At 41.8% G+C, this 27,667-nt stretch overlaps 4 protein-coding genes across 5 annotated transcripts; 3 read left to right on the forward strand and 1 right to left on the reverse strand.

The window, feature by feature from the left end:
- Positions 1 to 330: 330 nt before the first annotated feature.
- cox18 (cytochrome c oxidase assembly factor COX18) lies at positions 331 to 5,901 on the forward strand. Of its 2 annotated transcripts, XM_030766285.1 has the most exons (7): positions 331 to 443; positions 997 to 1,442; positions 2,774 to 2,874; positions 3,122 to 3,288; positions 3,766 to 3,881; positions 4,423 to 4,530; positions 5,675 to 5,901. In XM_030766285.1, the coding sequence occupies exons 2-7, from the start codon at positions 1,017 to 1,019 to the stop codon at positions 5,840 to 5,842; spliced, it is 1,086 nt and encodes a 361-aa protein (XP_030622145.1). In that variant the 5' UTR covers positions 331 to 443; positions 997 to 1,016; the 3' UTR covers positions 5,843 to 5,901. The 2 variants fall into 2 exon arrangements, with proteins under 2 accessions (XP_030622145.1, XP_030622146.1); XM_030766286.1 differs by lacking the exon at positions 331 to 443 and having other exon boundaries at positions 1,396 to 1,442; positions 2,770 to 2,874.
- A 681-nt stretch (positions 5,902 to 6,582) lies between these two features.
- On the forward strand, positions 6,583 to 13,052 carry igfbp7 (insulin-like growth factor binding protein 7). Its single transcript, XM_030766627.1, has 5 exons — positions 6,583 to 7,049; positions 8,727 to 8,836; positions 10,638 to 10,745; positions 11,144 to 11,270; positions 11,897 to 13,052. Exons 1-5 carry the CDS (start codon positions 6,629 to 6,631, stop codon positions 11,917 to 11,919), a joined length of 789 nt encoding a protein of 262 aa, XP_030622487.1. The 5' UTR covers positions 6,583 to 6,628; the 3' UTR covers positions 11,920 to 13,052.
- A 332-nt stretch (positions 13,053 to 13,384) lies between these two features.
- polr2b (RNA polymerase II subunit B) lies at positions 13,385 to 22,956 on the reverse strand. The gene is made up of 25 exons (XM_030765773.1): positions 22,861 to 22,956; positions 22,173 to 22,245; positions 21,924 to 22,074; positions 21,556 to 21,668; positions 21,089 to 21,308; positions 20,813 to 20,971; positions 20,496 to 20,660; positions 20,191 to 20,387; positions 19,896 to 20,015; positions 19,541 to 19,727; positions 19,225 to 19,368; positions 18,819 to 18,958; positions 18,472 to 18,583; positions 18,155 to 18,309; positions 17,671 to 17,869; positions 17,363 to 17,531; positions 17,159 to 17,255; positions 16,965 to 17,059; positions 16,525 to 16,775; positions 15,325 to 15,414; positions 14,895 to 15,002; positions 14,580 to 14,693; positions 14,279 to 14,439; positions 13,923 to 14,118; positions 13,385 to 13,731 (listed from the first exon to the last, which is right to left on the reverse strand). Exons 1-25 carry the CDS (start codon positions 22,877 to 22,879, stop codon positions 13,642 to 13,644), a joined length of 3,525 nt encoding a protein of 1,174 aa, XP_030621633.1. The 5' UTR covers positions 22,880 to 22,956; the 3' UTR covers positions 13,385 to 13,641.
- A 303-nt stretch (positions 22,957 to 23,259) lies between these two features.
- Positions 23,260 to 27,559, forward strand: noa1 (nitric oxide associated 1). The gene is made up of 8 exons (XM_030765501.1): positions 23,260 to 23,267; positions 23,507 to 24,558; positions 25,252 to 25,416; positions 25,656 to 25,861; positions 26,247 to 26,378; positions 26,466 to 26,582; positions 26,770 to 26,887; positions 27,262 to 27,559. Exons 1-8 carry the CDS (start codon positions 23,260 to 23,262, stop codon positions 27,489 to 27,491), a joined length of 2,028 nt encoding a protein of 675 aa, XP_030621361.1. The 3' UTR covers positions 27,492 to 27,559.
- The last annotated feature ends 108 nt before the right edge of the window (positions 27,560 to 27,667 follow it).

Consider the following 27,667-nt stretch of genomic DNA (forward strand, 5'->3'; position numbering starts at 1 on the left):
CTTTACGCCGGTACTTTTTGAGATCTCGGTTTCACACCTACCGCTTTTACTGGTCAGTTAAACCGTGTGCTTTGCTCCAACAGATGGTGCTGTAGTTTCATTACATTCATTTACATAGTCGTGCGTAAAATTATGTTTAAGTAGCTTAAAAATATGTTCTGCACCACACACATATACACACATCCGCATACACACACGCGCGCGTGCCCGAATTTATAGTTTATCCATCACAATTCCGTAGCGATCCTTCGAGTGCATAAAAGCGCCCTGGAGACCGAATGACGCATAAATTTGACGTCATTTGCCATCGACTCGTGTCCTACACGAATGTGGACCGTGAATGATATGTAGTTATTAAAGGTCGATTTCGAGCTTGATCTGATGTCCCAACAAATGCGAATATGACATTAGTGTCAGCTTAGGACCTAAACTTGAAAACAGAGGTAAGGCTTTGTAATGGGACAAAATCATCCAGTTTCTGTCATCTGTGGATTTGGCTAGTTACCGTCAGTCAGCCATCCAGCACGTATTTTGCGGTCACCACTGCAACACAGACACAAGAAAATGATTTGTGTAACGATTAATTTGGCCTTTTCTTTGGGGAAAGATAAAAACAGCGGAATGTACTGATTATGCGTATTTAATTAATCTTGTCACTGCACCATGGGGGTTAACTGTAGTTCCTCACTCTTATTGGAAATTCTGTGTGTGTGTACATACATTACGTATAAGTATGCGTTGTTTCCATATTCATGAACCGTCTTCTTGTCTTCTAAGTGGATATTCAAAACATTGAATGAATGAATTTTAAGTAACAATAAGATTAAGATTTGAAATTAAAAAAAAAAAATGTTCCCAACATTTCTTCCACTGAATTAGAGTTGATGTGAACTAGTGACTGTATACATCAAGCCTTCTCTGTGGTATTTTAAAGACATTTATACAGTCTGACTATTCTTTGCTGATATGTTCTGAACCTTTTCTGTCCCCCCACAGACCTCCATAGTTTCCCTGCCATGTTGTTAATGAAGCTGTCCCGGCCAGTGACGTCCATGTCACTGTGGGCATGTTGCCGTGGCAACCAGGTGCTGCAAAAGCCTCAGATCTTGAGCATCACCCAGGGTCTCTTCAACCTAGACGTGAGAACTCTGAGCAGCCTGCAGTACTGCTCAAAGTCAACCATCTTAACAGGCCCTAATACACTACCCTCACACACACTGGCTCTGGGCCTGCAGCCACGGAGAACTGCCGCCACCGAAGGGACTGGTTGGTACGAGGGTCTGGCCGATTCAGCACCCGTGCACCTCACTGAGCAGCTCCTGATCTCTGCCCAGCAGATGACAGGTCTGCCCTGGTGGGCCAGCATCATCTGCACCACCCTGGCTCTGCGGACTGCCATCACACTCCCACTGGGCGTCTACCAGATGATCATCATAGCAAAGGTCTGGGTCTCACCAAGAACATAGTGATCAGTTGTCAGTGAGTAGTTATAATTGGGGTTTTTTTTTAGCAGAATACAGGGATGTATTTCCATTCAAGTGACTGAGTGAAACAGTGACCGAGTCACTGACATGGAAGAACGTCAGAATGTGTGCAGAAAGTATCGTGTCTTGGCTACTTGGTCATACGACATGTTTCTGCTTCAAGGATTTGCGGGGGTGCTGCTATTTCACACTAACTTGAGATCATTTATCTGTTTCATAACAGCGATGTGATTGTCAGACAGTAGTCAGATTTTTCTTTAATAAGAAGAAAGATAAGAAAATACCTTTCCCACAGGTTGTTTATCGAAGCATAGAAGCAGGTGATCACAAATGTTTCGGCTCTCAAGTCATAGTCACTGCTCATCAGTTGATCCTCTGTAATGTTTGTAATTGCTTCCAAGCCAGAATGATTTATTTAAAATAATCTAATCCCCCACAATTTATACTTTGTTTTAGAGCAATGTGAACGAACTAGTTTACTGAAGATCCACTGTGACTAAATTATTACTGTAGCTGTGTATTTAAAACAATGTAGATGCACTGTGTTACTTGGCTAATACTTAGGGAGAAGCACGTGAGATAAACATTCCCAGTTCAGTGTCTATGTCAGGCTATCTCTTAGATTGTTTACTTACATGCAGTAGAAACATGATAGTTATTTAAAGGTCAACAGATCAGGCTTAAGCAAACATTACTTCCCATCCACCCTCCCAGCTGCAGGCGTTTTTTTCCTTCTGAATAGTAAGGAAAAAAGAGAGCCTCCTCCCCCTCCCGCCTCCTTGCTGTCCTCCCTATGAGTGAGAACACAGGGTTCGGCTTATGGGTCTTCTTCTCTCACTCATCAGCCCAAGGCCTTGATTTATAAACACACAGAGTCTCAGACACAGCAGTACATTGCTGGAATCTAAACACATAAACACAGCCGTCCACCATATAGACTCACAATCTGTCGCTTGCATTTAAATCTACTTAGTCTGTTGAGTTTTCTGTGAGTCAAGATATTTGCTACATGTCCATGGGAAGAACAGAACAGAATTGTCCATTTTGACCCATATCTCTGAAGGATTTAGAGATTTCACTTAGAAAGAACAGCCAGCTAATGTTTTTGTTTCCATAAATCAGAGCCAGCAGTCCCTAAGGAGTGGATCCCTGCCAGTTTTGAGTCTCTTTGGCAGTGTCCGATTGCGTTCACTTTTTCAAGAGGCTGTAGATTTGAATCCATTGGTCAGGCTTCATAAAGAGGTCACACTAGCATAAAGTAACCCCTCTGACCTCTTGCCCTCAGCTAGGTTGAGGCTCTGCAGGTGGAAATCGCGGATTTGGCCAAGCGGCTCAGCTATGAAATATCAGTACGGGCCAAACAGAAAAACTGGTCAGAGAAGACCTGTAGGTAAGTCACTCAGCTAAAATCAACATCCCCCAGAGTGTCAGTGTGTTTTAAAGTTGCGTTCTTTATATTGGATTCTTCCAGTGTACAGAGATGTTTTGCATTTGTGTCAGATATACAAGGGCATTCCTAACAAAACGTACTAACCGTGACATTTTATTTCCTGGAAATTCTTTTCACTCCTGTCCTTCGGGACAGTAATCTCGGACATAAACAGCTCAGCGTGGTCTGTGTGTCTCTTCGCCAACAGGTACCACTTTAAGAAGAATATGCGGAGGCTAGTGTCTGATTTGTATGTTCGTGATAACTGCCACCCATTCAAAGCCAGTGTTCTAGTGTGGGTGCAGCTCCCCATGTGGGTGTGCCTGTCCCTGGCCCTTCGAAATCTCAGCACAGGAGCCTGTCACAGCCCCACAGGTACATTTCCATCACTAGACTGAAGCACTGTGGATATAGGCTTAAAGCCTCTAAGCTCGTGCCATACCTCCCACAGAGCTGTATATATTGTATGTTTGGGGTGTGCCTCTGCATTTTGGTTGAATTAGTTTCTTTACATTACATCCCTCTAATACAGTGGGTTTTATGCAATTTGTGTGTTTTTATTTTGTCTGAGAACATAAAAGACCAATCTTTTTTTACCTGTTCTCTTTCAGTCCTCTTCCAGGAATGCCTAATTCATAGTTCTTTTATGTGTCTTAAATATAGTCTTGCTTAATACTGATTTAGCATGGGTTGTGACGGAGTCGGTCTTGATCCGGTCTCGAGTGGAGTGCAGTCTTAAAATCTCATCAGCCTATTTTAAATTGCTAGCTTTCTCTCAATTAAATAGTATTTCAAATGAATTCCTCCGATGTGACTGTCGTAATAAGCTGTGATGTATTTGTTCATTGACAGATCTACAGGGGGAGCTGGCAGTGGGGGGTGCTCTTTGGTTTTCTGACCTCACACTACCTGACTCCACATGGATCATACCAGTCTCTCTAGGCCTCATTAATCTTCTTATTGTGGAGGTAGGTCTCCTTCCAAAGTTTGGATTAGGTTAAGGTACACCATAAGTTTAAATCTGATCCTGCATGGTCTTTGTCAGTTCAGCTGTTAAAAGAGGTGTAATGAGAGACACAATTTACTGCAGACAGTAATAGGAGCCACCTTTTTCCTCCGAGGCAAAAGTCTCGTTTTCTGGACAAAAACGTAACCGGGAGACAAAGAACATTTGACCCACCCTGTTTTCTCACTCTTTCCCATAAAGAAATGTCTTGATCTATTCATGTTAGGACTTATTAGGTACGCAGTGGAGTGTAGGGAGTGGTGTGTGTGTGTTTCATGTCTTGTTGTAAATTTGTGCAACGTGACTAGTGTCCGCGATTACTCAGTACATACTGATGAACTTTTTTTTTTTTTTCCTCTTCCATGTTTTAAAAAACAGGTTTGTAACTGAAATTCACTGATTCGATTTATTTTCATTTAGTTTGTAATTTAGTTTTTTGCTGTTGTTGTTGTTGTTGTTGTTTGTTTGTTTGTTTTATATTTGTCACCTCATCTATCTGACAGATATTTGCCTTGAGGCAACTCCAGGCACCAAAGTTCCAAAAATACGTGACCAACTTCATTAGAGGGATCTCTGTAGTCATGATCCCCATAGCAGCCACTGTGCCCTCGGTAAGTCACTGCGACCGTGTGTATTTGGTGCACATGTTTGTCCCTGTTCGAGGTGTTTAGTTTTTTAAACTTCACCAAGGTTCACTTTATGCTACATTTCCCTTCCCTCCAATACACATAACTGAAGCTGTAATCAAAGGGGAAAACAACAGAGGAAATGTCTGATCTTTGGGGTCTGTCTTATCATGTGTAGACAGATATGCCCCCTATAGCCCACTCCATATATCCTTTGATTCAGCTACACGAAAGAAATGAAAAACAGGGGGCTGTGTTTTTTTTGTTTTGTTTTGTTTTGTTTTGTTTTTCAAGCATACCTGAAACAGTCCCTCCAGAAAGAGTCTGGTCTGAGGAATTTTTTTTTTTTTTTTTTTTGAATAAAATTCCAGCGCACAGCCCTCTGGTAAGGCATCTCTCTTATCTGGAAGAAGAAGGAAAAATATGAATGGTTACCAGTGAATATTGTACCAGCAGGCTCTCCTCTGAAACTGAGTGCCCTCAACGAGCCTTTGTTGCTGGAAAGCATGACCGCTCTTATCTCTAGTATCAACCTGCCTCACGTGTTCCTCCTCAGTTGCCCTGATAAACTGAACCATATCTGTGTTGTCTCTCCCCTCTCCAGAAGTGTGTGTGCGTGTGTGTGTGTATGTGTGTGTGAATGTGTGTGTGTGTTTGTATGGAGGGAGCAGTGCCTGATTCTTTTTCTTATGATGCTGTTCTCAAAAGTGAAAGGGATTAGGTTCCCTTGGTCCTTACAGTAGTTTACAAAAGAACTGAATAGCATGTGATTATTCAGATAAGAATCTTTTGACCCGCTATTTGGACCACCTACATGGTATTTTTTTTTTTAGCTAAATGTACATTTTAAAACTAACTGCAGTATTGTCAAATATCAGCAATCTCATTGCCTTCGAATCTTATCTTGCTTCTTCTGAATCCAGCGTTGCATGATCAGTAGGGAGTAACATACATGACAGGTTTCCATGCAGATCGTGCCTGTATTCATATATATTTGTGTATCTGTGTCGTTGTGGTTGCTTGTGTAATATGTAACTTTGAGTTTTGCCCCTTCCTCTGATTATTCTAATTTGATGTTCCCTTTCCCCTATTCCTCTTTTTTTTTTTTTACCTCCATTGTTTTATTCAGTCCATGGCTTTATACTGGCTGGGCTCCAGTTGTGTGGGACTGGGACACAACCTACTCCTGCGGTCCCCTCGATTCAGAAAGCTCTGCAGAATCCCCCCAGTCCGCTCAGACTCTGACACACCGTATAAGGACATTGTTGCTGCTTTTGTCTCCAAGTACCTCAAATAGACAGAACCAGAAGAACTACAGCGGTTCAGAACACGTATTCAGATCAGGAACTGGGCTATTCCAGGACATGGGAACTCTCTTTACAGATGATACTGAACTGTATGCCTGTAGTGTATACCTACAGCTTTTGATTTTACATCATATTGTTATAATGGTCCCTTTGCGAACTGAAGTGAATGATAGGAGTGTTAAATTGAACCGTTTTTCCCATAATCTGAACAGGCCATGCTGAATATGAACAACTGATTAAACTACTGTCCAAAATGTTGAGTTTTGTCCCTTACATCAGTAATATTATTTAAAAACAGTCATCAAAACATTACATTGCATTATGTATATATATCCCACAAAGGATGTGTTGTAGAAAAAAAAATGATGTGTTTTGCTCTTCCTTTGTCTTCATCACTTTTCACAGTTGTCTCAGTTTCAGTGTTCATGAGATTGTAAAATATCAAATCTCTATCATGGAGACTAGATATAAAAAACTGTTGAAAAGCTCTTCACACATTTCAGTGGATTTGTTATATAAAATTAATTTAATAGATTGTAGTCCATAACATGAGAAAATAAAGTTGTATTATGGGGTTTTCTTTCTAAAGAAAAAAAAAGTCAGAAAGTTTACATCGAGCTCTTACTGTAGTCAGGAAGGGACAGTATTTCCAGAGGCAACACTTTTTTTTATGGGCGTGGTTCGACATCGTTCCAGTTTCATTTGGAGACTTCTGATAGTTCCAGTGTGTTTGCCAAAGTGTAGGTAGCGCAAGGAAACTTCATAAACGCATCAACATGTTGGTTTTCTTTGCTCTTGTGATATCGTTATCACTGGTCAGTTATGCTGACCGCGTTCCTCGTTCCTGTGGGACTTGTGACCCAAGTCTTTGTGCCCCTTTACCTGAGGATGGTTGTAAGTCTGGAACGGTCCTTGACTCATGTGGTTGCTGTTCGCTCTGCGCCGCTGGAGAGGGAGAGCCTTGTGGGGGACGTGGATCCACAGCTAAGAGATGCGCGGCTGGATTCGAGTGCGTAAAGAGCGACAAAGAGAAAAAGAGCAAGCTCGGTGTTTGCGTCTGCAAGAGCAACTATGAAGTATGTGGTACTGATGGCGTGAACTACAAAACTGGCTGTGAATTAAAGGCTGCCAGTTTGAAGGCAGTGAGCGAGAAAAAGCCCGAAATCAAGGTTCAGAACAAAGGAAAATGCGCGCAAGGTATGGTTTAGTTTTATTCTTCCGCTATAGTTATAGTGAACCGCTAACAGCGTACGAGGATTTTTTTTGTTTTGTTTTGTTTTGATTTGATTTGTTTTACAATAATACGCACTGAAATGAACAGGGTCTCAGGAGTGTTATAGGTGCTGCTAATATAGGTGTCATACCTATGTGGGTGTCCCTACCTCCACCGATATGACGCATGGTTTATGTCCACGAATAAGAGTGAATAATGTGTATTTAAGTGTATGCATTATTTAGTGCTGTTGTGTATGTCCTTACTGGCCATCCTGAGTGGCCTGCGGTTACGCTCTGTTAATTCAGTAACAAATTAACAAAGCGGGGCCATGGGGCCAAAGGCTTTACTCTAATTCTTTCTTCGTCGTGCCGAGTTACTAATTTAGGGAATGTATGACGTTGTTCGGAGGTGAGTGCTTGAACTAAATCCTAAATCGCGAGTTTTTCCTCATAACAGCTACCAGATTAATATTACTGCAATTTAACCACTAAATTCGATACAAGTGTTTGTATAATCCAGTGCTAGCCGGTCTATTCACTTTATTCACAGGCGGTCACGTCCTTGTACTTGCGAATTTGCCTTACTCTTGAGATACCAGTGTAGTGAAATATAGTTAAAATAGGCCTATTTGATTTCAGCCTGCGAGGACTGGCCCTATAAACAAATAAACCAATGAGATGATGTATGATAGCAGTGAAATACAGTGTGTCATGCCAACAGTTAAATAAGCTTGGGGCCACTGTTTTCTTACAGAGTGACACCCTTTCTATTGAACAGGCATGTCTGAAATTCCAACCTGGCAAGAGGATTTTGAATTCTGAAAGGGGAAATAGCCGCTGATCAAATAGTTGTGTCTGGGTTAAGAACACATAGAGCCATTCTGTTGTGTTAAAACAAAGCCAACCTATTTAAACCGTTGAACCTTCACATGATTCATTATAACTGCATGCCGAGTCAGGATTAGGCTAGCCAATGGATTCAGTAAATGAAAAACCCTCTCTGACAGACAAGCTCCCAGTCACAGCAGCCTAGTTCCTCCTCATTTGCTCATATCCAGCAGGGATGCAGCCGAAAGCCCTCTCTGACTTAGTCCAGCACAACCACTGAGAAGGCAAAGACCATATGACCCATGCTGGAAAAGCAAATTGTTTTATTATGTCTTGTTAGTGTTAGCACGCTGAAATTGGAACATGGTGGCTTCAGCTGTCCAGGGAACCTTTATTGAACTAAAGTAATCGTCCCCTGCTGCTGAGATTAAGAACCAAAGGCTTCAGATAATAACAATTATGACACAAGAGGCTGTGCTGTTTGTTTAACTGACCTAAGTGTTGATAATTTAATCCAAAGTTTCACATGGCCAATGTGAAGAATAAGCACTCCCATTATTCACCGACTGGCTTTCCCTCAAACTGTGTTGCAAATTGTTGTCTTTAATGTAGGGAGAGGCTGTGCTAAACATGCCCTCTAACTCAGTCTTCCATACATATAATCCATCAGTCATCGCACTGTTCTGAATTCCTCCTAGAGTAATCTACCTGTCAAACTGTGGGCACATTCCTTTAGAGAACCCCTCAAGACAGAAATAACCTTCATGAGATGAGTTGAAGATGATACAGCCACTAAATCATGCTTTTTTTCCCCCATTCCCTCTCAAACAGCACCTGTCATCGTGACCGCTCCAGGGGAGATATGGAACGTCACTGGGTCGCAGGTCTACTTGAGCTGTGAGGCTATTGGAATCCCCACACCAGTGGTAACCTGGAAGAAGGTACATAAATAATGAAAGTCTAACAAAAAGCAAAATGACGCTGTTGGAGAGGTCTTTTACTATTTATTCTTGTTTGTCTGATCCTCGCGGAACAGGCTCAAGTCATTTTTGTAGTCTATGCCAATTAATGTGTTTCTAAGCATGCAATCATCATTAAGTTTTTCGTTTTTTACTTGAACAATTCATTGTTGTGAACATTTTTCTCCACTCACGTTTGAACTATGCTGTATTTGAACTAAGGATGTAACCAAACATTAAAACAATCCTCTGCAGAAACAATAGATTAAGAATAGAAACAACAATACCAGGAATTTAGGGAGGGATTAAGACAGGAAATATTCCATCAAACATGGCAATGCTATCTAAGTGTCCTCTTTTGGAGCTAATATTTGCTCTCAGAAAACTCATTTATACAGTGATAAAACCAAAGCATGTCATGGTGAACTAACAGGATATTGGCAGATAACAGAGCTATGTAGAGAAGTAGATAAATAGGCATTCAGTTATACGTTCAGAACAATAATACACAAACCACATACTCAGATGGGCAGGATATGTGACGTCAACAAGGTCTGAAGCTATAGGAGTCCCTAGCGGTCATTTCCCAACATACCAAGGTATTAACCCCTAGCAAAGCAGGAAGCTTAAAACTGTGGGAAATGCTCAACCCATGACACAAATATCTGGTCTTTCATGTTCCAGATGGGAATAGGACCTATTTTCTATCATTCATTTCTAAGCTGTAACAGAAATTTCAGTATGTTCAAAGATTTCGTGTTGCAAGATTTCTTTCTGCTTAACTGAGAACCTCAGAAACTGAGGTTAATTGGGAAAATTAGATTATGGTCAAGTCAGAGCATTTCCATCCCTCTCTGTATGGTGGGGCCCAGTAGGTTCACATGATGTTTTGATGACTGGTGAGGTCAACATAATTCTGTTGAGATGATGTGCACACTCCCCCCCCCCCCCCCCCCTTCTGGGAACTCCCTGTCGACATCCCTCAACACATCCTAAAACCTCGAGAGACAGAGAGAATGTGAGATTGAGAGAGAATAAGTGTGTGTGTGTGTCTACATCATGTTTTTATCTAATGCAAGTGTTGCTTTTGTTCTCCAGCAAGACATATCTTGCTGGAGAACACTTGACACTTGAATCCACTTTCCCCTTAAGCCACTTCTAAGCCTGAAACTGAGAATTCTGCTGCCATCCTGCATCAAACTCATGGGGTTTGCTGATCCGCCCGCTGAGCTACACACAATGAGGGTTGAAGACGGATGGATTGGGGTCATTTTGTCAAATGGTGCTTGGATAAAGCATTTCTCTCCATATTTTCTCTCTTATCAGCCATTTCATGGCTCCATATCTTAACTTATATGAAACCTCATTGAGTGTTCACAGACATGACATGACTTGGCTGGTCCAAGATATTTTACAAAGTATGTATGATATTGTTTAATGGCTTTGTAGCTTACATGTGAGTGCAACTCCTGATAAAATCAACAAATGATAACATTTCAAGCTACATATCCAACTTTTTAACAACAGAATGTCTCCCGTGGAGTCGCCTGAAACCCAGGTAAGCGTGACCAAAGGTGTTGCACAGTGAAGCTGCGATAGCCTTGAAATATGTCATTAGGGAAATGTTTGGAGACCGTTGATTTGACAGTGTTTTAAAAGAGCATTTTGAGTGCTTTGTGAACCGAGACGGGGGCACACGCAGACTAGTGGCAGAAAGTTACACAGAAGGCTCCAGAAAAGGTTCGTTCTTGTACAGTGATTGTTTTTGGTTTTGATATCTTAGATCGGCGGTGAAAAAGGTAAGACTGTTCTTCTCCCTGGAGACAGAGACAATCTTGCCATTCAAACGCGTGGCGGCCCAGAGAAACATGAAGTCACTGGCTGGGTCCTGGTAAGTTAACCAGTCTGCACCAGTCTTATCCATCAATACCTTACACAATATTCAGCACAGTTCTTTGTAGTTTTTCTCACAGTCCAACAATCAGTCAAAAGGCCATACAAGATAAAATGCAAATGCCATATAAATATTGGTGAAACGCTTGTGAAAGTAATTCTCCAGTAATTCTCATATGCTCCAAGTATATATTTTAAATTGTACATTATCTGTTTAATCATGAACATTTAAACATTTGAGTTGTTGTGGCTCACTGTATTATTTTTGTTACAACAATACAGTTTGTTATTGTTGGATTCCGACCAGTAAGCTATTTCAGTACAGTTTGCTGACTGAAGAAAACACACGTTTTATCCAGACGTATGCCAGTGATACGCATCACCTCCATGTTTCAGATCTCTCCACTGACTAAAGCCGAGGCTGGCGAGTATGAATGCCATGCCATCAACGCCAAGGGAGAAACCTCTGCGGTTGGTACCATTCATGTGGTGGACTCCATCCAAGACATTCCCACAAAGAAAGGTGAGTGCCGTGACCAAGTTCACCTCAACAAACAAAAGAGAAAAAGAAAAAAAAAAGAAAGACAGAAAGGAAAGAAAAAAAAATAAACAATACATCCATCACATACATTCTTTAAAATCTCAAGATAACAAAATTGTATACATAGTGTGTGTGCGAATATGCGTTTGTCTATATGTTTGAAGGAGTGGAATCCAGCTCCTTTGCCCCATCAACATGCCCGCTCTGTCCCAACATGTCGAGTGTCTTCTCAGCCCTCAGCACCTGTCTGTCGCTAGTTAGGGAGATGGTTGTCGTGACAAGCCTCCACCTCTGGGTGTTATTTGTGAAAGTGCTGCAGCAATATACAGAGGAGAGTAACTGGGAACTAATTAAAAAAAAAAAAAAAACCCTAGGTAGATATGATTTATGACATCACTCTTAGGTCAGTTATTCCATCAAATCCGAGAGATAGGTGATGCGTTCCAAGGACCCACGCAGCTATCAGAATTGAAGTATGTCTACATGAGAACGGGGGGGGGGGGGGGATTGTGCCACTTTCAAAAGAAGCCAGTCAAACTTAACAGATCAAGTAGACCATGAGACCGAACATTTTATCTTGTGCTTCTCTCTCCCGCGTACGCCTGCAGCGGCCAAGGACGACGAGCTGTGAGGAGGCCGCCGCGATACAACCCTCCAAGGGTGGTTCTTGGCAAGATCACGGGGGGGAAGGGAGCCAACAAGATCCACACCGAACGCGGAGATCAGCATTGCTTACATTTATCACGAAACCGACACAGCACACCTACCCCTGCTATCAGATACACAAAGAGTACAATGTGCACTCTGAAGCTTTCAAAACCAGCAGCCCAATGGATGAAATCTCTCTGAGATCAGGCTTGCCTACGTGTTTCCGTGGCACACGTGCACTGCACCATCTTTCACAGGCTTTGCTCCTCTTTGCAGTTGCATTTAAGATCTTTTTTTTTTTTTTTTTTCGTTTTGTCATGATACAGTCCTTTACTCATTTCCTTTCTAAATGTACAAATGTACATTTTTTTTACGCTCTGTTAGTGGTTAAAGGAATGTGTTATGGAATATATATATCTGGACATAAACATGTACACAAATGTATTTTATCATGAGAATTGTTTTAATTGGTTGGGAAAACTTGCTTCCAAGAAATTTTGTAAATCCTTCTTCCCCCGCTTTTTCTAAAAAAATATGTCTATCACATTCCTCATTCGTACGAGAGATTGACACAAAAACAAAACTGTAACGCCCATGTACATGTGCTTAATCCTACTGTTCACATACCAAGTACTCAGGAACAGGGAAAAGTCGACATATTTTAGTATTGGAAAATGTCCTGGCATCCAACAAGTTTGAAACTGTTGAAACGAGGGATTTGTATTGGAATGTGGAGTTTGACTTGAGGTGCTTGGACTGTAAGGTACAGGTTTACTGTAGCCCTTAAGCATGACAATTGTCAGTACATGCAATTCCAGACTGGTGCTCTTATTCATGGTATTGTTGATTTTGCACAAGCAAAAGGCTTTAGTCAATCTGGCCCTGAACTTATTTCTCTCTTCAGTAGAGTTTAGATGTAGTTCTTAGAGTAGTGTTTAGAGATAGTCCTCAGTTTCCTATGTGGCATGGAACATAGCTTTAGATCTAGCTTTTTAATCAAGCCTTTATTCAGCTATAAGCTGTCTTTCAGCAACATGAACTACTAATGTGTTCATAAAGATGTAATAAACATTGTATATCACTAATGAATAAAGTGGACTTTATGGTTTAAGCAGAGTTTTCACAGACTTGAGTGGTCACTGACAACATCAAATTCTGATTTCCATCCATCCATCCATCCATCCAATGTTTCAAGGTCAAACATAATCAACACTTAAGAAAACGAATCTTTAAAGAAGACTTGAGACAATGTGTGTGTGTGTGTGTGTGTGTGGGGAGGGGGGGGGGGGGGGGTGATGTTGGTAAATGCTGCAGATAAAAGGCTACCAAACTGTGAGAGAGTGCTGGGTATTTCAGTGCCTCCTGAAAACAAGAGATGTTTATCACAGACGCAAAGCTCTCCCCACGTACAGTTACACACAAAACTGCATTTCATTAAAAAAAAAAAAAGCTTTATTTGACTCTACGTTCACAAAACAACCAACGCCAGATGTTCTTTCTTTTCCAAAACAATGATACCATGTGAAAACAAAAAAAAAAAAAAACCCTTTCCAAATTAAAAATACACAAATCTAGCAATCACTGTGAGAATGCATCAGTAGCTGGGTTCCACTAGATAGAGGCCTTCATATCAGGTCTCGCCGACTGTAGCAGTCAATGTTTTCTTAATTCCGACATCACGTGACCGAGTTCCCAGACAGTTTGTTTAACAGACCATCATGCGGGGGGCGATGCTCATGGACATGAGCTCTTGGAAGAGAAGCTTGCAAGCATAGGGCATTCTTATGAGGGAGATCTGAAATAAAGAATGAAGCAAAAACAAGTTTGATACAATCCAATCAAATCATCTCAAATCCGTTTAATCCGTATTTAAGTGGGTTTAGCACTAGTTTAAAAAAAAAAAAAAAAAGTCATATGAGGATAGCATAAAAAAAAACAAATATTTTGTTTTTGTAAACTGTAGTCAGAGACGGTGCTGGCTCATACCTGAGTTTTGTTACGACAGCCCCTGCACTCGTATGTGTGTGTGCGAGTGTTTGCGATGGCCATTAGACCACACAGGTTACACACGTGGACCTGGTACGGGTCGGAGGCTTCAAACAGCCTCTCTCTCAGAAACTGCGCTGCCCCGTGAGCAATCTGACAATCTCGCTCCATTTCTCCAAAACGAAGTCCTCCGTCACTACGGGGGGAAAATAAGACGGTCGAGGCAGCGCGTTAAAATGGTTCGGAAATAATAAAGAGCATTTACACACACACCCGTAATGACTCATAAAGACTTAACAATACGGCCATACAGTCGCGGTGTGTGAGCTGGGGAGCAGACTGTTGTGATATCTCACCGTGATCTGCCCTCCATGGGCTGTCTGTTGAGGATTTGGACAGGCCCGCGGGCACGTGAGTGGATCTTATCATCCACCATGTGCTTCAAGCGCTGGTAGTATGTCGGTCCAATGAAGATTTGGGAGGTCAGCTTCCTACCTGTGAAGCCATTGTACAACACCTAGGGGAAAAGAAAGCATGAATTGGAGGAGTAAGACTACTGTACATCAACCAGTCAGGTCAATCTGACACTAGGCAATCCTATATCCCCAACTACTCAACAAAGGATAACTTGTCTATCTGAGGGGGTGAAGTCATCACCTCGTTGCCTCTTAGATGGTAGCCGTACTCTGAGAGCAGGTTGGAAACCTTCTGCACGTTTACTGCATCGTTGAAGGGCGTAGCATCGCCTATCTCTCCCTTATTTGCAGACACCTGGGAGGGGACGACAAAGAAAGTAGGTCAACTAGCCTGGAAAACGATCAAAACACCAGGTTCTGAAACATCAGAACAGAGAGGCGGCAAGTGAGTCATTAAAAGGCAGTTACAATGAAGGAGGGATTAATAAAAAATAAATACATTTAAAAAAAAAAAAACAACAACAATGAAAAAAGAACAACAAAAAAAAAGCCTTACCTTCCCCTGAAGGCACTCGATCAAATGGCCGACTGTCATTCGAGAGGGGATGGCATGAGGGTTGATGATAATGTCTGGAGTGATTCCCTCACACGTGAAAGGCATATCCTACGATATGGTAAAAGAAAACCATTACGTTCAAGCTCAAATGAGAATCTTAACAACGTAAACAGCGGCTTTAGATTTAAAAAAACCCATCAGAATTAACGAGACAGACTAAATCCTGCCCTGTCGTTACAGAGAAGCTCCTGTTTTGAGTTTCTTTGTGTTCCTGTGTAATTACGTCTCATGGCTACGTCTAAGTAAATAAAACAGTGACTGCACTGGTTCCAACATATGGTGTTTTCAAGTAAACAGTCATTTCCACGTAAAACAACTCTGAACGATTAAAACAATGAGTCGTTACAGGCGCGGGCTTCGAAAGCTTTACCTCTTGTCTGTACTGGATTCCACAGGTACCTTTCTGCCCATGTCGACTGGCAAACTTATCACCAATCTGAGGGATGCGGACTGAACGTACCTGCATAAACACAGACAGATAAACAAGCTTTAATGAAAGCTGCATGCCTCAGTTTCGTAACTCCCACAAAACACTAAGGAAAATTTAAACAGGAATACATCCACGTGACTGGCTTGATTGTCCCAGCCATGGTGATACTGAGCACAAAACCGTAACTTGAAGGTTCAATTCAGTTCAGTTTTCATATTAATCTGCATGTGTGTCGTGCGCCGTAGAGCCTCTGTTTAAGCGAGTTCTTTAACATTACCTAGATATTCTCTTCAGCCATAAAAACTTGGTCGATTCTCTCTTTTGCCTGATCTAAAAATGATGTTGTTTGCCAACTTTCAAAATGGACCTGCGGCTCTGTTTTGTAATCACAATAATGTAGTCACGGGTAAGTATTATCATCATCATCATCATCATCATCACAGGCGCTGTGTCATTTGTAAAGCTCTCCTGGATTGCGGCTTCATCTGGTCCCTCTATTATCTCACAGCTGGGCTGATAAATCTGCCAACATCCCTCATCACAAACATTTGGCATCTCTTAACGAACACAGCGAGGAACACGGCCATTTACCGTGGAGGGGAGGGGGGAAAAAAAAAAAGTTACAAAAGAACCACCTGTTCTACCTCATCCATTAAACATTTAAAACTGTTCATTAGTGCTGTATCTGTGAAATGCCCGTCTGAACGCGCAGAGAAGTTAGAACACGTGAACTACGGATCAATGCCCCCCCCCCCCTTCCCATCCACCCCCCGTTTCTCTTCTCAGAATCCCAAATTACTCATGAACTCTTGGACATCAAGGTTAATGAGCGGAGCTGGCGAAAGCTTCCTCTGGTATCTGCTACTAAATCTTCTCACGCTACGAGCGGCGCGGCATAACTGAGCGCCGTAGCGCGTTGAGAGGAAAGCACCATATGCTCGCAGCTACACAAAGCACCTGACTGTCCAAGGCCAGTGGTGAGAATAATACAAATAAGGACTCAGGCTGATTCAACCTGCATTCCCCTAGACTCCGTGGTCGGTCAACAAACGTAGCACGGCTGTGATTGAGCTCATGAATGCCATACACCGTACACACCGTCTTCACAGTGGATATTATTTCAGGTCTTTACACACTCACCCTGATCTTGCAGAACTTGTAACCCTCCTGGTTCAGCGTAACCATCACCTGGTCCACAATGCCTGTCTCACTAGTGCGCAGGAAAGTGCTACAGTCTCTCTTGGTGAAGCGGCGATTCGTGCTGTCCAGTTCATCGTCGTTCTCTGGCAACGTCACCGTTTTGCCAATGATGACATCCTCACCGGACACACGCACGCCAGGCGCAATCAAGCCATCGTCATCCAACTTATCGTAAATGGCATGTCGCATTCCTGTTAAATAAAAAAAAACAAAAAACAGTTATTCTCACAAATTGTCGTCCTTTCCTAACATAAATAATAAATAAAGCATAAAACCCACAAATACAATAAGTTTATAGTTTAAACAAGGTTTTGGGGGGGGGGGGGGGGGTGCATCAAGACAGAGGATGATAATGGATTTGAATGGATCTGAAAACCTACCTTGACAAGTTTCTCGGGTGGGTTTCTCAAAAATCTCCTCTTGATCAAAGCCTTTCTTTGACTCCTGTTCTTTATAGGACCGATAAAAGACAGACCTGAAACAAACAATACATTCAAATCTTTTCATACCGCACGCCTGAGGACACACATCATTTTCATCATCAGTCCGTTTCAAGAAGACAAAGGCTACATACCTAAAGAAGCCCCGGTCCACAGCAGAGCGATTCATGATGACAGAATCCTCCTGATTGTACCCGGTGTATGACGCAATGGCCACAATAGAGTTGATTCCTTTAGAGCACACAGTCATGTATTACTCAGAAACTGTACCCAGATACATTCTGGTATGTATTCCGTGTATTATGAAAATACATGCTGGCTGTCGGGCGATCTGATACCTGCTGGGAGCTCTCTGAACCGCAGGTACTCCATGGAGCGGGTGGTGACCAGAGGTTTCTGGGGGTAGTACAGCACATGGGCCAGGGTGTCCATACGTACATGGAAGTTGGTGATGTAGACGCCCATGGCTTGTTTACCCATAGCAGATTGGTAAGTGTTCCTAGGAGACTTTGACAAAAGTATGACGAGAGCGAGCGTCACTCTTTACGATGCGAAAAATGTCATGCGTTTTAACTCTAGAATATACAAGCCTACGTTTTTTTCCCCCCAACAAATTTCTAACAAAGTGAGACAGACTGGACCATACCTGATTGTGATCAGGGAAGGGGATGATGGAAGCACAGACTCCCAGGATCATGGACGGATGAATCTCGCAATGCGTGTACGTGGAACAATAAGCCACACCTTTCTCCTGCAGGTCATCTGGGGTCATAGCCAGCATGACAGTCTCCTCCTCCAGTGTGTCTATGTATTCCACTACACCGCTGGCCACCAAGTCCTGCCAACTGTCCACAGAGAGGCACAACCCTCACCGTCACTAACCAACTCAGCACAAACACAGTGCACTTCAAACACAGTGAATTTTAGGATTTATGTTTCTGCTTTAAAATGTATGCTTCTAAAAATCTTCAAAAGTGAACTAATGAAAAACAATTATAGATTAAAACTTCAGAAGATATGCTTCTGCATTTGTGTTGTGTTCAGTTATCCTCGGAGTTGACTTAGTAGGGCTGTTCACCTGTTCGGCACACATCAAGAGCAGCGCTGTTTGAATCCAAGGTCTTTATTACCTGTAGTTATTGTATTCTCTCTCCTTGAGCTGGTCAATGTGGCGTCTCTTCAGAAGCAACTTCTGTTTCTCCACGATCAGCAGAGGACGACAGATCCTGCCAGCGTCCGTGTAGATCCGGATCTCTCTCTCCCGGATGTCCCTGATCATTGATACCTGTGAAGAGAGGAAAACAGGTCACTCTACCTTGCACACAACAAAATTAGAGGCAAAAAAAAAGATTGTTTCGACTGGGAATAAGAGAGAGGGAACTTTCAATTTATTAAAGTTTAATAAAGTTAAATCTTAATTGTATTATTATGTTATGTGAGGCCTCACCTCAGACACAATGATGTCCATCTGTCTCCTCAGTTTTCTTAATGTGTTCATCAGCTGCTCGGGGTCTTTGTGAATACCCACCCAGCAGCCATTCACAAAAATCTTAGTAGCACTGATCACAGGAAAGAACACAAGAAAACAATTCAAACATATTATATAATGATGCTTCTAATATAGCTCTTCTACAATGTAAGGATGTGGTATGTATATACATTTACAAAGTAATAATAAAAAAATGTCTAAGTGGTACATTATAGATGTTTTTAAGAGCACAGTGTGACTTTTGTCATTTTATGCAAATCATTTTGAGGTCAGTGCTGCCACCTGGAGGACACGTAGGTACTCACTCTGCAATAGCTGCAGGAGAAATTTCCTCCAGGTTCTCCATGCTCCACTCCTCCAAGAACTCCAGAATGGGGGAAGGCTGGGAGCCCACAGAGATGTAGGCCATAAGGGCCAGATTCTTCACCAGACCTACAGCGTGACCCTGGATAAACAGACAACCAGCTGCTAAGGGTCCAGTATACCAACACATACACTCACTCAATCTCTGTTATCAACTCAGTAAGCAAATCTACCCTTACTCAAAACAAGTCTGCCCTTAATCAAAACAGCTCAGGTAAACTCACATTAAACAGGCAGCTTCAGCAATACTTCTAAAACATCATCAAAATCTGTGAAATTCTCAAAAACAATTATAACATTTTTACTCAGAACTAATCATCCACGCTGTGGACACTTGTCTAGCCGTACCTCTGGGGTCTCAGCAGGGCAGACCATGCCCCACAGTGTGTTGTGGAGCTGTCTGGGCTTGGCTAGCTTGCCGTCTCGTCCAATAGGAGAGTTCACACGACGAAGGTGGGAGAGTGTGGAGGCAAAAGTCAGACGGTTCAACACCTACAAAGGAAACCAGAAATTTTTAAAACAATCTGTAATTAAATACAAAAAAGGGGGAAAAAAACACTTGAGTATAACAGTACATCATTTAAAATATATGCTAACCTCTCAAAACATTTATGTCAGTGCTCAACTACACTCAAACCCAAACCAAACAACTTTTTTTTTTTACCTGAGATACACCAGCTCTGGCCTGGTGAGCTTTCTTGACATCTCCCCAGTTTCCTGTAGCTAAAGAATACTTCAGCCCATCTGAGATGATTCGGGTTTTTATGGCCAGCTCTAGATTGAAGTCTTTCCCTCTGTCGATGAACTTTTGAGCATAGATTCTGATCTCCTTCAACAGATTTTTGAACATTCTGCAGATTAAAAAAAAAAAATTTTTGATTAAATATCCTAAAACAATTACTGTTCAAACAAGTACCGCACATCATATGAATATTACTTAATTCTCTGAGGCTTTACCACTTTGAGCTAATTGAGAAGAACTACATTTACTGTAGTTCACTCCACCACAGCAGTCTTACCCTCGGAAAAGGAATGCCAGCAATGGCCCGGCAAGATCCAATCTCTTGTTGCCATAGTGATCTCTGTCATCTAGCTCTCGTCTGCCCAAAGCAGCCAGCAGAAGTCGATGAACCATGTAGCTAACAAGACAAAAGACATGAAAAGCTATATTTTATTCGATAGTCAACAATGAAATCTTGCTTTCCCCCCCCAAACAAATTACTGTGTAACAGTGTGCAAGTAGGTAAAGTGTAGGTACATGTTTTAGAGTAATTCTAATTTTTCCACTTTTGTTCAGACAGAGCATCACCATACCCTAAAAAGTAGGCCTTCTTGGTCTCACAGAAGTCACTGACACCCACATGGGGCAAGACTTCCTTCTGCAGAACCTCCTTGGCATATTTAATCCTTCTCTCTTTTGTGACGCCAGGTTTGGCACCTCTGGAACCGATGAAGTTCAGCGCTACGTTCTGCTCCTGGATCACAAAGGCCTCATCCAGTGAAGGTTTAACCTGTTGAAAAGAGAAGAGTGGAAATCTGTAAGGCTAGACACACAACACGTACGAATACAGGTTAGCTAGTATCAGCAATGTGTCAATTCACAAAGGCTGGATTGCTACCATCTCCATCATCTCTGGATCATCGAAGTCATAGATGATGTGTTCCAGAATGTCTCTGTCAGACACAAAGCCAAGGGCACGGAACACGATGATGATGGGCACTTCCTGTCTGATGTAGGGCAGCGTGGAAACGATCCTCTGTCCGATGGCACTTTTCTTCACTCCCTGCAGTAACACAGTCCCATCAGGAGAAACGTTTACAATTGAAATTTTAAAAAGTTCCTTAAATAATTATCAGGTTAATCGTAAGCAGCACTCAAAAACTAGGCACCAAAAATGGCATTTCAGGATCTAGAGCTTCTGTTCCAAACTCTTACCTGGCCTCCTCTGGCCATCATGCTAACCCAGATGGAGCTGGTTGGTCTGGAAGAGTTCTCCAGGCAGGACCTGCACTCTGCTGTGTACGCATACTTAGAATCTTTCTTAGCAAAGACGTACACTGTGTTTGTGGCCATCTTCTCCTGAGCAATTAACACCTAAACAGCAAATCAAGAAGAAGAAAATTCACTTTAGAAGGTTAAAAACCGAATGGGTAGATCAGAATATGGGAACGGTCATAAAACGCGTGCTTGAGGGTAAAAATTTGAATGTACCTTCTCAGAACCGTTGATAATGAAATAGCCTCCTGGATCCAACGGGCATTCGTTCAACTCGCAGAGATCACGATCTGTCAGGCCGCTGAGCAGGCAGTAGGTGGAGCGAAGCATGATGGGAATTTTGCCGATGAAGGTTTTCTGATGCTGCGTCTGAAGCTGCTCCTCTCCCTCCTTAATGATGGTCTTAGTGATGTCCACGTACAATGGTGCCGAGTATCTGTGGACCACAGTGCTTTAATACACAAACTAACACGAGCAGCTAAGCCTGAGCCATACTCCTCTGAAGTATTGGTAACAATTACTGTTAGCTATTTTAGCAAAACACAGTACAGAAATGTGAGGCTGAAAGTCAAGTCACTTCAAAGCATTTTCAGCTACAAGTGTTGACAACAAAGCATTTCTAATTAACATATGATGAGATTAGCATTTGTACATTATTCAGTTCCTTTGAGAGTCAAACTTACGTCAGGTTCCGCAATCTGGCTTCATTAGGCATCATGGGAGAAGGAGCTCCATCTCGTTCCCAGTGAGTGGGTTTGGACAGATAAATCTGCTCAAACTTCAACAGGTAGCGTGGCTACACCAACACAACATAAAAATAACAATTTAACCGCCGACAAAGCTCACGTCAGCACACTAGTGTTTGAGGATATACATAACTCAAGCTGCTGTACAACGCAGAGCATAACTAAAGTTCTCAGACACAGCTGCTCCTACTTATTTGCAAAGCCATTTACAGCTACAACAGACCACTTGTGTCTGACGTCTCTATACTGAATAAAAGTGACGCCCTTTGGTAGGGTGGTGTTGTATAGACTCTCTGGACACTCACCGGCTCCTCCACCTCCCCAGAAGTGTGCTGAGCCTCGGCTTGAAGGTCGATGGGTGGAGCATCTTCCACTATCCTCTGGACAGACATCTGAATGAACTCATCAAAAGAGTCCAGCTGCTGTCGCACCAAACCCTTCTCATCAAAGTAGGAGCTAGTGAACAAGATGAATGCTTATGAAGTCCCCCGGGTAAGAGGAAAAAAAAGCATGTAAACAAAAACAATGTGTGAAAAGAAGTCAAATTATGTTACCTGATGACAATCCAACAGGCTTCTTGCCACAAATCTGGGGTAATTTCATCATCATCTTCATCATACTGAATATCTGCCGGGAAAGAATGAATGTTTACGCCATTTCATATATAGGTCAGTGTCGTTTCTATCTATTGGGCATCAGAAGATCTATGATGATGTAATCTACACCAATTCATCTGATGGCCAAAGACAGCTTCTCATAAATCATGGTTATGGCTAGGTCACATACACGGTGAAAATGAAATACTAGCCATTGTAGAGGTTCTAGGCCACCTGATGCAGCTGATAAACAACGTAGTACGCAAAAACTTTGTGCCACATTAAAGAAAAGCATTTGGCTGACTAGATCGGCTGAATTATTCAGACAAAACTGAAATACGCAAATTAAGTTGACAATTTGCCTTACGTTACAATTGCCTGGTCGCCTACTCAGTCCTTTTTCAATACATCTACCTAGTCTGACCTGCCACATAGGTGAGATGATATAACTCTGATAAGTTCGTGATTTACAAGTATTTACGTCACGACTTGCCGTTTAACTTGCGGTATGGTTTGTGGCTTTGACTATCATAGTTGAGACTGCTGCTGACTAGCATTAGCTACGTAATGTTATCGTTGGCGCCATTATACTTCATATTTCAGGTTGCTAGAATCAGTTCAAACAAAAGTAGTTCATTGATCATACCTTCGTCCTGATCATACATAATTTCGGCAAACAATTATTCCTCTTTGCACGTGTAAACAAGTGCTCTAGGCTCTACACAACTGAACAGCTACCAGAAGAACGGTATTTATGAACGTCTACGAACACTGGGAAACAAAAAATGTCGGCGTTTGCGTCACTTCCTTCAATCGCCAGGAAAAAAATAATGAAATATGAATGTATTCATCCTTTTACGCTGTCTCTAATATTACATCGACAAAATGCCAAATATATGATGCTCGAACTCCACGTATATGCTTAAATAACATTATTAAAATGCTTATTTTAAAATAGAAATTATGATTTCCGGTGACGTCACAGTAGAGATGGAGCCGTGAAAATTCACGTGTGTCTATATTCAGATCGTAAGAGTTTGTGAAAATGGTACAGTAAGTGTTCCTTTTTTTCCAAAAACTGCCACAATGTACAAGCTGTTGAAACTGCCTGTATATCAGCATCCTGTTTGTAAGTACATGAAAGATTTGTCTCTGTTGAGACTAAGACCACAAAATGGATTTAGAGGGACGGAATTTCTAACACAGTTAGTACCTGATGGTGTAGTATTAAGGCGTAATTATAGCTGTAGTAAACAGTGCATCTGTGTGTTAAATAACCTAAGATTTTACAGTACTGAAAGAGGGTCGCGAATATCTACTCCAGACCAAGCTAAGAGTAATAGAGTTCTACGGACGTATTCATCTGTAGAACCAGTGAGGGAGGAAGAATTTGTATTCCTTGAGTACTGTGAGCCAGAGGACGAAAGAGGTCAGCAGCTACCTGATGAGCTTCGTGTAACTGATTCCATGATTTCAAAGGAGGTTAAAGTACCCAAAAGGACAGACACTGAGGTGCGTCACAAAGCACTGGAAATGCAGTTGCAGTCATTGAAACACATGACAGAAGAGGAGCCCAACACAGATTCTCTCATTGAGTTTCATGACATTGGATTCCCTACTGAAGAAACCACGAAGAAGAAAAAGAAAGCCAAAAAACAGCAAAAAATCTTTGGGACCCCTGACAGTGAGGTGCCATTTAGTGACACTTGTTGCTCTGGCTGTGGTGCTGTCATGCACTGCACTGACCCAAATATTCCCGGCTACCTACCAAGTGAAAAATACAAGAGTTTAACAGAAGAGGACAAACTGAAAAAGGCAACATGTCAACGCTGTTTTTTGCTGGTGCACCACCAAAAGGCACTGAATGTCACTATGACAAAAGAGGAATACCGAAATATTGTAGGTAGGATTCAATCTGAAAAAGCCCTTGTCCTAAAGATCGTGGATCTTTTAGATATCCCGCACTCTATCATACCCGACCTGCTTGAGCTCGTTGGGAAAAACAAACAAATTGTCATTTTAGGAAATAAAGTGGATTTGATCCCCGGAGACTCTGAAAATTATTTACAACGGATCAAACGTCAGCTTGCGCGGTATTGCTCTGATGTTGGTATCCCGGTAAATGACCTTAAAAATATCCACCTCATCAGTGCCAAAACGGGATACGGCATAGAAAATCTAATAACAAGTCTACAAATGTCTTGGAAGTACAAGGGTGACGTTTACCTTGTTGGGACAGCAAATGCAGGGAAATCCACACTGTTTAACACACTACTCGAGTCTGACTACTGCAAATCAAGGGCATCTGATGTGATCCACAAAGCAACCATTTCTCCATGGCCTGGTAAGATTTGAATGGTCATTACTTATATTTGTCTGCGAATTGCACCGGGGCTGTCCAAAATAGTTCCTTGGCAATGTGCAGGAAAGATTAGTCTTTCAGATAGTTTTTAATGAAGGCTCAGAGAACAAGCTGTGTCTGCCTGCCTTGCAAGATACCTCCTCCTGTTTAAATTCGATGCAACAGAATTCTACACATACACCAACTTCCCAATGACTTTAGACAAGCCAGTATTATGCAAAAATATGAATAAATAATTAAAACATAAATATATCTCAATTGGCACAATTCATTTGAATCTGTGTGATTAATTGAGTTGGATCATCTGATAGTTTGCCTTGTAATTACGGATATGATAACAGTGTGCGTTTATTAGCACGAGGAATCCTTGCAGTTTACAAAAGACCTGGGATGTCTCCTCATGTTACAGCTTCACAAAAGGAATGCCTCAAGATTCCCCGAACATGGAAACAGAGATCCACTTGTTTCATATACTAACTTACTGATCACATTAAGTAACAGTAGAGATTCCTCAGACAGTGAGAGCCTGTTCTCTGATTTTGGCAGCCAAGAAGCTGATTCTCTCTAGTTGAGCAGAAACTCTTGGATTGATTTAATTTATTCAGTTGCAGAGTTATTTCAATAGAACCAATAATATTTCTCTTCATGTATATTCTCCTCTTCTTGTGAATTCAGGAACCACACTGAACTTGCTGAAGTTTCCCATCATCAACCCGACTCCATACCGCATGTTCAGGCGTGCAGAGAGACTGAAACAAGCTGCCTTGCAGACAGAAGAGGATCTCGGCCCACAGGAACTAAAGAGAATCCAGCAGTTCAGCAAACAGGGCTATTTAGTTGGTGAGAGCTTAGCATGAACATGAGCTAGGGTTTCGCAATTCAGTGCTAATGTTGATAGAGCAAATGATACAAAGCACCCAACATATGACTGATCTTATTAACATTATATATTTTTTATGAACATAATAAATTCTGTTTGTCTGTTCATGACTGTACATGTGCACTGCATTTATCTGGCAGAGGAGTTTGATTTGCTTCTGTAAAATGGTTTTGAAACACTATAATTTCTTTTGTAATAGGTCGCATTGGGAGGACATTCCGAGTGAATCCGTCACCCAAAAAAAATATAGTGGAGTTTGACCCCGATAGCCTCAGTTTTGGAGAAGATTTTGAGGAGAATAGCAGATCAATTTATGAGCCCAGTCCTGAGGCAGAATTAACCTACAATGAAATCAAAGATGCTCACTGGTTTTATGACACTCCAGGCATCATGAAAGAACATGATGTAAGTATGTAAATTTTGCTGGTATCTTTGGTGAGGAAGTCATGCATGCACATTGGAAAATGCAAAACAAAAAGAGTGATTTTTTTTATTATTATTATTTGCAGTAGATTTCTGGTATAGTGAAAACACAAGTGCTCAATTTCCCACATAGAACAAAATCAATTTGGCATTTTGTAAGTTTAAGCATTAGAATGCGAATTATATTCTGTAGCAAGAATATCAGTTGTATATTCACCTTTAATTTTCTTAAAGGTGAATTATACTGTAGGTAGGTAAGTGTTCACTAACATTTTGCATCCATCATGATCAAAACTGTGGCTACCAGTAATAGTGTTGTTTTCAGTTCTTGTATTCCATTACAGCTAACATTTCTTCTGAACATCAGGTGCTCAGCTTTTTAAATGAACAAGAGGTTAAACTGGTGGTGCCTACACATGCTATTACCCCAAGGACATTTGTACTGAAGCCTGGAATGGTGTTGTTTCTGGGTGGCTTGGCAAGGATTGACTATGTTGAGGTAAGACCGTTTCCACCGTTCACAGCACATACCAGTTTTCGCTACATTTGACGTGAGCCGGTTCAGATGTACTTTTCCTTACGTTAGGGGAATAACTCTTGCTGGTTCTCCGTTATTGCTTCATCGCGGGTCCCAGTGCACATCACCAGTCTGGAGAAGGCTGAGGCCCTCTACCAGAAGCATGCAGGGAAAAACCTTCTGGGGGTGAGTAAGAATTTGTTTTTGAAGACTTAATGTAATTGCACAAATGTAATTGCATATTTTCTCATCTTTTGACACAAAACTCTTTCAGCTGCGTTTAGTGAAAATAGTGTGATTACCATTTCCCCGGGAACAAGCTTCGACAATACCGTGAGTTACGTTGGTAAATTCCGTATTATCTCCACCTCAGGTGCCAGTAGGCGGAGAAGAACGCATGAGGGAGTTTCCACCCCTTGTCTCTCAAGACTTTGAGCTTCAGGGGCAGGGTTACACCACGGCAATCGCTGACATCAAGTTATCCTCTGCAGGTACAATGTTGGCACTTCTCTCAGCTCAATCAGAATAAACCACATTTTATCATCTGTTACTACTGATGGATTTACGATCTCTTTTTAATTCACTGTTGCTGTGTGAAATAAAACTATACCATCACCAGGGCTTCATTTGATTTCTATTACTGAACATAATTTACTACCATCGTCATCTTACAGTTCAACTCGGTAATAAGATGGGGTTGCTTTAGTAATGCTTGTTGTGTGTACGCATGGAACAAGGAGAGTGAAGAACATAAGAAAAAGAGAAAAACTGATTTCAGCAGGGGATATTTTTTTAACAGTACGTAATGTTGGGTGTTATTTGATGTTCACTGTTTTTTTTTTTTTTTACTGGCTGTCTCTTTAAGGCTGGGTGGCAGTGACTGGAGTGGAGGGTGATCGGCTCCTGTTAAGAGCGCACGCCCCTGAGGCAGGAGGCCTGTGTTTAAGGAGCCCACCACTGCTCCCGCACATCGTTAACATCAAAGGGGAGCGCATCAGGAAGAGCCCCACCTACAAGACAAAGAAGCCTCAGACAGTGCTGGACTCCAAACTGTCTCAAGATGGAAAAAGACAGAAAATGAGGGGTAAAAAATGACCAGTCGTTTCCCCGTGAGAAACCCTGAGAGACCTTCTGGCTTTAGGTTTAGGCTATGCCTGAAGATGTAAATGTCATTAAAATGACACCTGTTTATGATTTTTACGTCATTTCATTTACGAAATGTTACTGAAAAAGAGATTATGGAGCGTTATTGTATGAGGAAGAAATACATT

The sequence above is a fragment of the Chanos chanos genome, chromosome 2, assembly GCF_902362185.1.
Source record: "Chanos chanos chromosome 2, fChaCha1.1, whole genome shotgun sequence".
Taxonomy (NCBI): domain Eukaryota; kingdom Metazoa; phylum Chordata; class Actinopteri; order Gonorynchiformes; family Chanidae; genus Chanos; species Chanos chanos.

Bases quoted from the DNA above. Each gene is read 5' to 3' on its own strand.
- cox18 (XM_030766285.1), top strand. From the start codon at position 1,017: ATGTTGTTAATGAAGCTGTCCCGGCCAGTGACGTCCATGTCACTGTGG. The intron at 1,443-2,773 runs GTCTGGGTCTCA...GCCCTCAGCTAG, and splicing joins AGATGATCATCATAGCAAAG to GTTGAGGCTCTGCAGGTGGA. The intron at 3,289-3,765 runs GTACATTTCCAT...GTTCATTGACAG, and splicing joins AGCCTGTCACAGCCCCACAG to ATCTACAGGGGGAGCTGGCA.
- igfbp7 (XM_030766627.1), top strand. From the start codon at position 6,629: ATGTTGGTTTTCTTTGCTCTTGTGATATCGTTATCACTGGTCAGTTAT. The intron at 7,050-8,726 runs GTATGGTTTAGT...CCTCTCAAACAG, and splicing joins CAAAGGAAAATGCGCGCAAG to CACCTGTCATCGTGACCGCT. The intron at 8,837-10,637 runs GTACATAAATAA...TTGATATCTTAG, and splicing joins CAGTGGTAACCTGGAAGAAG to ATCGGCGGTGAAAAAGGTAA.
- polr2b (XM_030765773.1), bottom strand. The intron at 22,075-22,172 runs GTAACATAATTT...CTTGTTCACTAG, and splicing joins GCCTGTTGGATTGTCATCAG to CTCCTACTTTGATGAGAAGG. The intron at 19,728-19,895 runs GTAAGACTGCTG...TTTAATCTGCAG, and splicing joins CTGGCATTCCTTTTCCGAGG to AATGTTCAAAAATCTGTTGA.
- noa1 (XM_030765501.1), top strand. The intron at 26,379-26,465 runs GTAAGACCGTTT...TCCTTACGTTAG, and splicing joins CAAGGATTGACTATGTTGAG to GGGAATAACTCTTGCTGGTT. The intron at 26,583-26,769 runs GTGAGTAAGAAT...TCTCCACCTCAG, and splicing joins CAGGGAAAAACCTTCTGGGG to GTGCCAGTAGGCGGAGAAGA.